This window comes from Plutella xylostella, chromosome 28 (assembly GCF_932276165.1).
Source record: "Plutella xylostella chromosome 28, ilPluXylo3.1, whole genome shotgun sequence".
Lineage (NCBI taxonomy): Eukaryota > Metazoa > Arthropoda > Insecta > Lepidoptera > Plutellidae > Plutella > Plutella xylostella.
Window position 1 is genome coordinate 8,893,299 of NC_064008.1, and position 11,109 is coordinate 8,904,407.

At 40.4% G+C, this 11,109-nt stretch overlaps 2 protein-coding genes and 1 long non-coding RNA gene across 4 annotated transcripts; 2 read left to right on the forward strand and 1 right to left on the reverse strand.

Moving 5' to 3' along the window:
- The first annotated feature begins 4 nt into the window (after positions 1–4).
- Positions 5–3,642, forward strand: LOC105398753 (39S ribosomal protein L54, mitochondrial). 2 transcript variants are annotated; one of them, XM_048631308.1, is made up of 3 exons: positions 5–121; positions 1,499–1,647; positions 3,113–3,642. In XM_048631308.1, exons 1-3 carry the CDS (start codon positions 88–90, stop codon positions 3,275–3,277), a joined length of 348 nt encoding a protein of 115 aa, XP_048487265.1. In that variant the 5' UTR covers positions 5–87; the 3' UTR covers positions 3,278–3,642. The 2 variants fall into 2 exon arrangements, with proteins under 2 accessions (XP_048487265.1, XP_011569276.3); XM_011570974.3 differs by lacking the exon at positions 5–121 and adding an exon at positions 746–964.
- Positions 3,643–3,721: 79 nt separating this feature from the next.
- Positions 3,722–4,182, forward strand: LOC125490888. The gene is made up of 2 exons (XR_007267954.1): positions 3,722–3,949; positions 4,058–4,182. It is a non-coding gene; the product is annotated as an uncharacterized LOC125490888 (long non-coding RNA).
- On the reverse strand, positions 4,022–9,146 carry LOC105398752 (outer dense fiber protein 3-like protein 2). The gene is made up of 7 exons (XM_038111229.2): positions 8,961–9,146; positions 8,006–8,106; positions 7,243–7,346; positions 6,262–6,391; positions 5,687–5,841; positions 4,884–4,983; positions 4,022–4,157 (listed from the first exon to the last, which is right to left on the reverse strand). Exons 1-7 carry the CDS (start codon positions 8,974–8,976, stop codon positions 4,071–4,073), a joined length of 693 nt encoding a protein of 230 aa, XP_037967157.2. The 5' UTR covers positions 8,977–9,146; the 3' UTR covers positions 4,022–4,070.
- Positions 9,147–11,109: the final 1,963 nt, after the last annotated feature.

The following is an 11,109-nucleotide window of genomic DNA, read 5'->3' on the forward strand; positions in this document are numbered from 1 at the left end:
AATTTTAAAGACGTGAGTCATCGGCGAAGCCCGAGCGAGGGGTTTTACCGAACGATTCACAAGTGCCCTCAGCTGTGATAAGGAAAAATGCAAGCCAATAGAACCGGTTTCCAGCTGGACGGAGCGTATCGTGTGGCTTAGCTAGATCATTATAGGAAGTACCTATACGTTAAGATGCACAAAACAACAGTGACCTTCAGCCTTTAAATTTGTTTGATAAAAATAAAAATATTAATTTAATTTGCGATATCGGCAAAACAAAGACCACAGACAAAAGATAAGGCAAATTTTGACATTGACACCATTTTGGGCTAAATCCTTATTATTCTGTGCTTGTCTTTCACTGAACGGACCCTTTGTCATACGACCTCAGAACACGGATATTTATGATCTCCGAATATTCACAGATCACATGGTCTAGTGCTGAAAAATACTTATAATGTGTTATAACTTAATATTTATTTTTATTCTAATGTTTATTCCAAACTTAAACCGTGTCTACTGACAATCTCTGAGTCTTGTTACTTGGATAAATGGTGATGGAATTTAATTATTAAAAATTATTATATCTTATAATCTTAATGCTTCTTTCTGTGAATGTTGGATTGCTTCTATCGGAGTTCAGTGGTGGCGTAGCCAGCGCAGACTCTACCACACTCTACCCCACCCTCATCAGAATAATACCAATGAACGGACTTGTAGTGCCGTCTGATGACAGTTCTGACTCAGACAGCTGACACTTGACAGATAGGGTAAAAACATAACCTCAAACTCACCTCAAAGTAGTTTTTCAATAATTCCTTCAATATTCCTTGAGTTAAAGCTATCACTTGACTGAAAATGTATATAAGTTCGTTGCTACGTGTGCTTCCTCAATGCAAAAGTACACTGTCGTGTTCGGTGATGTGGCTGCACGTCGATGCAGCTCTGAATGCCGCTGTGAAGAAGACCTCCGCAGCTGGAGGTAGAATCTCTATTTACGGGACTCCTATACGGTCCTTATTTTGTTGTAAATGGCTAAATATATAACACTGAGGTAGACGACCGAATGGCGTAGTGGTTAGTGACCCTGACTACTGTACCGAAGGTCCCGGGTTCGATTCCCGGCTGGGGCAGATATTTGTTTAAACACAGGTATTTGTTCTCGGGTCTTGGATGTGCCCGTAAAATGGCAATAGGCCCGCCCCCTATTACATTGGGACTAACAGAACACTCTGGCGAAAAGTGGGTGCAGCAATGCACCTCTGCCTACCCCGCAAGGGAGTACATTAGTACAAGGCGTGTGTGTTATATAACACTGAGGTTCATGAAAAGAGCCTCGTTGAATAACATATAGCATGGAGTTATAATCTACCTACCTACTAAGATTCATGTCCCTATTTTACTGGGCAGTCGGCGAAGGTACACCACGGTGACTAGCCTGTACTTTAGTATCTACACTGAAAATGTTTCCTTTTACAATTATTATACTGCTAACATTCTAATGATAATGTTCCAGGTGTGATGGGTCTGGGCAAGGGCAAGAAGGGCAAGCTGGGCAAGCTCGGCGCGGCGGAGAAGAAGGAGCTGCCGGTGGAGACGGACCCCGTGAAGCTCGTCACCCGGGTCTGCGGCTCCAACATACTCACCACCGGGGAGGATGTTGTGGTGAGTAATGAAGTGGATATTGTAGAGGCAAATAAATGAAAAAAGTTAGTTATTAAAGAATTATTTTTACCATAATCCATCACGTTTCCATTGCTGGGCATGGGACTCCTTTCTTATGTTTTCAATCCTATTTTAAATTTATATGGTGAGACCAATACATAGTTTTATGTTTGAGACATGATAGTGATAGCTGATTACAGCACTTGTTATATGGGTGAAATCGCCAAAATTTGTACGTAACAAAAGGGAAACGTTAAAAAAATGTTACAAAAAGGAAATATTCGGACTCGAACACACTACTATGAATAAATAAATCAATTTTTATTTAATCAGCTCTACGGCGAAGCGAAAAGGAGGGTTATGATTTTGACCGGTATCAATTCAATAATTAAAACACGTACTTTCGTAATTTTTGAACAAAAATATTTAAAAAATATATATATCTATGAGGTTTTTTTTAAATTATTTTGGTTGTATTGAATTATTAATTATTTTGGTATTAGGTATCATATCACTAGTTAGGATAATTGAAATTAAACTTCTGTACAAATTATATGTTTTTGTAATTTATTAGTTTAAAAAATGTCATCACATTCTTGTCAGTCTGAATGTGCCATTAGCTTTCCTTTTTGTAATGTTACAAAGAAAATTGTAACAAAATGGAACAAAAATTCTTACATTCATAAGCTAAAAATATTTTAACACACGTGGATTTAGTTTTCCGAAAATTTGACTAACTGAATAGTAAACAGACTGAAATTGTGATTTTGCGTGCAGGAATTACTTTGTAAATACTTTCCTTTAACTTAATTTGTCGGTTGTTACAAAGGGGAACACTGAAAAGTCTTTTTTCTTCCGAGTTCACTATAACTTCGATAACGACTACAAACAAAATGGCGGAGACGCGACACTAACGCCACTTCTAAGAAAACTTTTGCTCGTGGTGATGCCAGTAAAATAATTTAGATTTAATACTATTTTATACAAAAAAATACTCTTACAAAGAGCATAACAAAGAAATATGATATTTTTATTAAGATTTAAATTGATGTAAATTTCAATAACCACTGTACAAAATATGATAAAATACAAATAATTTAATACGTTACTTATTCTACTAATATGATTTACCAAAATTTTCTATGTGAAGTTGTTATATTTTTCTCATTTAGAAGGTTTTAGTGCAACCAAGAGAAATGGACAAAAAATGTAAAAATTTTGGCGATTTCACCCATATTATACTCTGTCCATTATATTATTGGTTTTTTGACATTCCAAATCCCATACCTATTTGACGACTGCAAAGAAAAACCAACTTTACTTACCAGACATAAGGAAACGTCTAAAATACAATAACGTAGTGGAAGCTCTATACGAGTAGTAGGTACTTACTTGCTTCTTGCGGTACACAACACAATTTATTGTTATTGAACAATCTCACAACTCTCATTTCCATCGTCCTCAGCTGAAGCCAGACAGCGAGTACCCTGAATGGCTGTGGACGTTGAACACCGGCGCTGCGACCCGGCTCGAGGACCTCGACCCCGAGTCCAAGCAGTACTGGCAGCGAGTGCGCGCCGAGGGGATGCGGAGAAACAACCGACTGAGGAGTCTGCGGAGGTTCCAGTGATGTGCGGGTTTGGGGCAGTTGTTGAGCGTTTTGGGATAAGACTGCTTTGTAGTTTCCGCGATGTGACTAAAACCATACTACATTAAATAGATAAAGGTCAGGCTTCTAAACTAGTTAGTAATAATATTTTATCTGGAAACTGTATCAAAGTTACGGCAAATCAATGAATCTGAAATGTAGCCATGCACCGCTAAACTGAAGGATATATGATAAGTTTAGATCAGTCTCCAGTCAGTCTGTAGAAGACAATCCCAAATGTTACAATGTGTAAGTACCTAATTTAAGTAGTCATAGGTAAATTGTTAATAAAATTATTATAAATTTAAATTAAATTATGTCTTTTAATAAAATCACATTGTAGAATACAATAACAAAACTTTATTCAAAATCAAATTCACTTAAAGTTACCTACACATACAATACACAGTTCAATACATCACAAAGACTAACAATAATTTAACGAAATTTTACCTATTCGAAACTTTGTATTCAGTAAAGCTTTAAAGAAATGGTAAGTAAATCAGTCTTTGCTTATTTATGTGTTATTTTGATTTACAATTTTATCATCTTTGGTAATTTTCTTATACAGCTTTTTAGGGGCTTATTTCATAGTCTTCAGGTAAATATCTACATATCTAGAACACAAGTGTTCGAATTTCAGTAAGTAAGTAAGTAGGTTTTATATTTCATTTCACGGGGAAAGACATCTGATACAAACAAAAACTACGCTTATTCGAATGTAATAGGGGTTCTGTCAGATATCTTTCCCCGTGAAACAAGGTATAGTGTAATACTAGAGACAGTCCATGGCGTCCGCGGCCACGACCATGGGCGGCACCCACGGCGAGTGTCGCGCGCCGAACGAATACGCGCGGGGACTCTGCGGACAAATGTAATAATTATAACACGTGGGGACATCTCACACACGGACATCCGAACCCAAACTGGGCAGAGCCTGTAATATGGGTAAAGGACAGCTGATATATCTACTTAAACAGATACATAATATTATGTATTATACCAGATACATAATGTGTATTATGTTTTAAACACAACATAATATTATCTATTAAACACAACATACTTAAACATTAAATTTAACACCCAACACCTCGGGTGCAAATCGGGTAAGTAGGTACAAAATATCTCACATAAAAGAGTGCTAATGCCTGAAATACAGGTCTCTACTGGCCTAGTTCAAGCACAGATGCAGAATGTAATAGGTATAAGCTTATTTCTGAATTAAGATTCAGTGGTATAAATATAGAAGAAGCGAAAGTACGAGTATGTCGGGATCGTGGCATGTGGAGGTTTACAGACTCTGCCAACCCTTCCGGGAGACAGGTGTGAGCATATAATATATTATGTACCAGCTGTTCCCGCGAACTTCGCTTCGCCTTAAAAAGTTTTCCCGTAGGAATTCCGGGGTAAAAAGTAGCCAGTGTCCTTTCTCAGGGTCTAGACTATATGTATAAGTAGGAAATTTTACCAAATTTTATTTAAATCCGTTCAGTATTTTTGGCGTGAAAGAGTAACAGACAGACAGACACAGTTACTTTCGTATTTATAATATTAGTTAGGATGTATGTATTATTAGTATTATTACCTTCTTATTATTGTACAGGTTGGGCGGGTAGGCGGCGGGGCCGGGCGTGCACTGCCCCCAGCGCCTCGCGCGCCGCGCGCCCAGACTGAAGCGGGGCGGACTAGGGGCAGAATGAGGGTCGTTAGTGAGCTCATTTACGAGAGATTTTATAATTTATTATAATGAACTATTTAGAAGGAGTAGAAGGTTGCTCCTCACTATTTATATTCTATTATGGTTAGATTTGCCACGCAGCTCTCAGCAGTTTTTGCACAATGGATCCAGAAGGGCTAGCACGGGGCGCAATTAAGATGTGGTAAAAGTTCTCCGTCGCGCTCGCTCTTGAAGCTGCGTGATGTCAGTGAGCGCGATGCAAAACTTTTGTCACGTCTTTGCTACCCCTTCAGGTCATCTGGTGAAGTATTTTATGGCCTGCACCTCTATGGCATTAGGTTTGGATTAGAGTTACTTTGTGTCCATTGGATAGCATTTATAGGCCCACTTATTCGGTCCATCCATCACCACAGCTACACACAAATACGCCGAGAGTTAAGTACATGAGCTCAAGTTGCCATGTTACCCAACTAAATTAACGCTCTGATTTTGACAATAGAATATGAACGAAGTCCAAGTGTTCTATCAAAAGTGACCAGGTTCAGCTAGTCTCGTACATCCGACAGTTTCCCTTTATCACTAAATTAGTCTTATAAACATCAAATATGCAGAGAGTTAGGTATCTATAGGTATATATGAGCTCATGTTGCCCCAATTTTGACACTAGAATATGAACGAGGTCCAAGTGTCCTAAAGCCGACAGCACTAACCTAGTCTTATAAACGTCCTGGTCCCGCTGGTAGTAGGCGGCGGGTCCGGGCGAGGCCCACGCCAGCCCCGCGCGGACGCTGCGCCGCGCCAGCGAGTAGGCGGGCCCGCCCAGCGAGGGCCGGAGACAGTAGGCGTTGGGCGCCGGCCCGGAACGCTGGGATTTCAGGTGTAAACTTTAGTTAAGGCGTTACTGGGGCTAACTAGCGCCGCAACTGCTATGCTAAATGAATGCGAAGACTTATGTAGTTATGAATTATAGCTAGAAACTTGGTAAGTAACTAGGTACATACCGAGCTTTTGTAGGTTACCCACAAAAGCTCGGTACTTACCTCTTACACAAATAATTAAACACTACAATACAAAGAATCGAATCAGAAATTTAATTACTACAAATGAGGAATGGTAGTACGCAAGTTAACTGAGATTATTGCTGCTTCAAGAGTGCAATAATCTGAGATATAGCAATAAACCAACAACCATTGGAGTAGCAGAGTTCCCGAGCACAGACGACAAAGTGACAAACCCGTAGCGTACTGAAATTTAACCAGCGAAACATTAAAACATCCAGGCCCACCTTAAACTCCCGTCCCTGTAGTCGCGCCCCCAGGCTGTAGGCGGGGGGGCGCGGGGCGCACGGGGGCGCTCGCTCGGGGGCGTACGCGGCCGGGCCGGGGGTGCGGTGCGCGGCGGTGCGCCCGCACAGTCTGTGGGGGCGGGAAAACATACAGTCATCATAATAAAGTACCTAATGCATAGGTGTAGCGAAAGTAAAGCCAAGTCAGAGGCCTTCGGGCAGCTTGAAAACATCTGACAGTCGGGTCCACTTAAACGACGTAAATATCGTGTTTATGTGTAGAGCCCTCATGTTCGTAAGTTATTACTGAAGTGTGCGGCCGCACAGTCTGTGGGGGCGGCAAAACATACAGTCACTATGATAAAGTCAAAAGGCAGTACACAATGGCCTATGTTGGCCCACTATAGGCGATTGCCATTGTGTACTGGGGGTAATGGCATATGATGGCGGACAAATTATTAATCGTGGTGCGCAATCGGGGACTTGTCGGTTTTTTGGGCACACTTTAAAGGAATCGTGGCGTAGCGTTACCTGTGGTGTTCACTCAGTAGCCCATTGTACCTACATACAGTTCTGTAATACTTGTAAGTAGAATGTAAATACATAAATAGACTTCCATCGCAAGTGGTCTGCCAGGCATCAATGAGCCATGCGCCATTGTGTGAACACCAAGTGATCGTGGCCTATAGTTGTGCATTGCAAGGCGTTGTCCATCACAGGCCATTGTGTCCTGGAGCCGAGGCGCAGAGGGTCTCCACTAACGTCCGCCACTCTCACCTATACTTCTTTGACTGTACTTCTGGCTTCGCTCCAGCTAAGGCCAGCGGCTCGTGTCATGCTTTCCACGCTTCGGTGCCGGAGTTCAGACAACTAGAGTCATTCTAAAAACGTCTCCATAACGTCATACGAATCATCTTATCTGAAATGAGGTATAAATCTAAATAAGTATATTCTATCCACAGCAGTTGTTGTGTGACATACCTGACGCCGAGGCTCCAGGCGGGCGCGGTGACCGGCCCCTCGCGCGTCATCTTGTCGATCTTGTAGACAGGACCCGGCCCCAGCGCGCGCAGCCCGCGCAGGCCCTGGAACAGAACAATAATGTAATGTTGAGTAGACATACTTTTTTCACGACATGTTGCATGAATGGAGCCTCTTGGAGTGACGTGTCAACTGTATGTTCAGTATACTTACTTATACCTACCTACCTACGTTCGGCAAATCTTCGACAGTCAGCATACCTGACTGATAATAAAGGCTCCGAGTTTCTACAAAATTAAAACCTTTTTATGATGAAGTGATAGCCTGGTAGTCTTAGACAAGTAAACCACCTGGTAGTAGATGGGAGGGTCTCTAGCTCTCTGCTGGTGTCTAAAGACAACACCTTATCAGCCTATTGTTAACTAGTAACGCATCCCAAAAGAAAGCGTTACGTAGGTATACCTAGGTAAGTAGGTATAAAACCCCTTTTAAGAAACTGGTTTCCTAACTTCGGTTTGGTTCGTGTTCTGGAGTGGAGACCGCGACTATATAGGCAAACGTAGTGTGGGACGCCCTCCGGCTATATGGAGTGACGACTTGCGAAAGGTGACTGGTTATGATTGGTTGCGGAAAGCTATAGATCGCATCCAGTGGCGTGCTTTGGGAGAGGTCTACGTCCAGCAGTGAACTGCTTTAGGCTGATGATGATGACCTCCGGTTGCCTATACGGTAGAACCTAGGTCCCCTCGGCTCTTTATCTCACCTGTCTGCCCCCCATGGAGTACATGGGCGCGCGGTACCGCGAGGGGTCGTGCTTGGGGTACCCCACCGTGGGCGGGAGCAGGAACGCGCCTGGGCCCGGCCCTGGAAACATCACTTGTCATTTAATACCTAATTTAAGGCCCTGTAAGCAAAACCCGTACGAGCGGACGCTCGTACACGTTTATTTCCCTACCCTTATAGGCTTAGGGTAGGGAAATAAACACGGAACGACGTGCCACTCTCACGCTCTGTCTGTTTTTTTTATGAATTGATAGCTACGCTCCAGGCAATGATTTCAAAAGGAAGGATACGCCCGTCAGAACGTTTTCTCAAAAGAAAATGGCAACCGCGCGCTGGCCCTAATTCATACAAATTATGACGGATTTATAAGATTTTAGGGCCAACAAGAGGGTTTCATTTTCTAGAGCGGTTGGGCCTGTCCTTACGCTAGTAATATAAAAGTCAATGGCTCCAGGGGAATCGCCTTGCCTTAGATGTTGTTGTCGCGTCTATTAGGTTTACACAGATGTTTGGTGGTAATGGTTTATGAATGTATGGTGAGTTCTCGAGTGTAGACCACGAACAGGCATACGCAGCGTGAGACAGGCAGCGCCCTACTTAGGCCCGGGTCTCCTATTACGCGCCATAGATCGCGTCCAGCGTCAGGCCGTAGGCCGCGTCACGATGCTCACTACGTCTACGCGCCAACGTCGGCGTGTGAGGGAGACCGCATCAGTACATTTCTATAGTGAGCATCGTGACGCGGCCCACGGCGCGACGCTGGACGCGACCTACAGCGAAAATAGGAGACCCAGGCCTTACCGCTGGATCGAAGACCTTAGGCGGGTAGCCGGTAGTGGTTGGATGAGGACGGCCGAGGAACGAGTGTTGTGGTGCTCTTTGGGAGAGGCCTAACTATGTCCAACAGTGGATGATTATTGCGGAGAGTTACTTACCCACAGGACTAGCCATTTTAGAGGTTTATATTTACAATTTTTATTAAATTAATAAAACTCCTTATTGTTATTACTTAACAGATAATTTGGAAGATAATTGAAAATATTTATTACAATAATTTAGACATGGATAGGTTGGCCACAACTTTGATTGATGGATCCAAAAACAAAAACAAAAGATGAAGAAAAAACCCACTTCTAAATGTCTGTTTTGTCTGTGCTTTTATAAAAAAAGGTTGTATGTTTTGACCTCGAGACCCTACCACGAAAACCTACTACGACGACGACGGCATGACGACGGCGACGTAACGTTGGCGTAGCACCGAAAATTGTTTAAGTATTCATTTTATTTACTACAGTCGTTTGCAATAGAAACCAACAATCATGTAAACAAATATGGCGGACTGACATTGACAGCGTATTGTTTATGCCCATAGTGATGTCATAGTGTTCTAATTAGATTAAATATATAAGCCATAGACTATAAAATAAAACTGATTATATATAAAAAAAAGTGTTTATTAAAACAAATTTAAATCTTCGTCTTCGTCATCATCACTATCAGAAAGGTGCGTATTGCGACGTATAAAAACGAAATGTATAATTTCACATTAATAACGTTCACAACATATAATGAACGTTACGTATAACAACAAAATCTATATTTTCATAAGGTATAAGATTCAATTGGTATAACGTACATTTTATATAATATCAAAATATATAATACTTACGAGGACTAATATCAATTCGTATAACATACATTACGTATATCGTTTAAAATATATACTATCATTTAGTATACAGTTCATAAAACATAAAGCAGAGCGCAGCGAAGCGGAGCGGAGCGTTCCCCCCACATAACATCAATGATAATGAAAATACGATACGACAATCTTCTATACTTTTTGTGCATTATACATTATGATAATTATATCCGTTGTAGAATATATGTTATAAACGTTATATATTATAAACGTTATGCATTTTAATCGTTATATCAATTGAAATTATACTTTTTGAACGTTATTCTTTACGAAATTATGTATTTAGTAATTATGCCTTTCGTTTGTTATGCACAGTGATCGTTATACTTAATAAATTTATATCATATGGGCGTATACCTTGTGAATGTTATACCATTCGTTTTTATACCTCGTATTACTTACCCCTATCAGAAGTGTCGCCGGTGACCGTAATTATAAATGGAACCACTATGTCATCGCTTGCCATGTCTAAAATGCCGTCGAGCTTTTTCATTTCTTCCTCTTCCTTTTTTCGTTTTGGTTAATTATATTAAGCTCTTGATTTTTTTTTAAATTGTATTCAAATAATATTAAATTAAAATAATTTATTAAATTAAAAATAAAAGATAACTTCAGATTACGAACAACACTAACTTTTCAATGACTTATAGAGTTCGATGAGTAAAAAACTAAGATGACAGCTTGTCAAATACTTCGAAATTTGTACGTTGCAAATGTTTTAACAAATTTAACTTATAAATACAAGTTAAATCGTGCTGAAGATAATGTGTGTTGACGACGAATGCTGAAAACAATACGCACCGCGGTAAACAATGCCAAAAGCGGCCATGTTTATGCTGCGCTAAACAGATAGCGCTTGCGTGACCAATTCCGCCTGGGTCTTATTTTTTGTGAAAATTTGATTGTTTTATTTACCTTTTTTCTGTTTAAAATCATGATGATTACGCTTATTTTGTTCATGTACATAAGTTATTAACTAGTTTTAAGTTCAATAAAGAGATATTGATGATTGTGCAACGTTAGAAATTACTTAGTAAAATGTAAGGAAAATTGTTATAACTTTTTAGTTTATGTACCTAGAGTAGGTGTGTTTTATTTCCCTGCTAGACTATTTAGTAATTAAGTTGATTAAAACATTAAAATGTACATAGGTTAAGTCTTTATAATAAATAAATGCGTTTGAAACAGTAAAGGGAAGCAAAAGAGGGCAATAAAAAATGATCAAAAAACAAGGTTCGTCTGTGCGGCATAGCTTCGAGGTAGCTAAGCAACCATTTCGCTAGGTAGAAATCGTACTACGCCAGCCGAACAGAGGAACAACAAGAAGACTAGAAGAAGCCTGAAAACACTTCTGCCTCCCTTTCTGCTCACTTTTCAAGAAA

Bases quoted from the DNA above. Each gene is read 5' to 3' on its own strand.
- LOC105398752 (XM_038111229.2), bottom strand. The intron at 6,392-7,242 runs GTATGTCACACA...CCGCCCCCACAG, and splicing joins GCCTGGAGCCTCGGCGTCAG to ACTGTGCGGGCGCACCGCCG. The intron at 5,842-6,261 runs GTGGGCCTGGAT...CTGAAATCCCAG, and splicing joins TACAGGGACGGGAGTTTAAG to CGTTCCGGGCCGGCGCCCAA.
- LOC105398753 (XM_011570974.3), top strand. From the start codon at position 841: ATGTATATAAGTTCGTTGCTACGTGTGCTTCCTCAATGCAAAAGTACA. The intron at 965-1,498 runs GTAGAATCTCTA...ATAATGTTCCAG, and splicing joins GAAGACCTCCGCAGCTGGAG to GTGTGATGGGTCTGGGCAAG. The intron at 1,648-3,112 runs GTGAGTAATGAA...CATCGTCCTCAG, and splicing joins CCACCGGGGAGGATGTTGTG to CTGAAGCCAGACAGCGAGTA.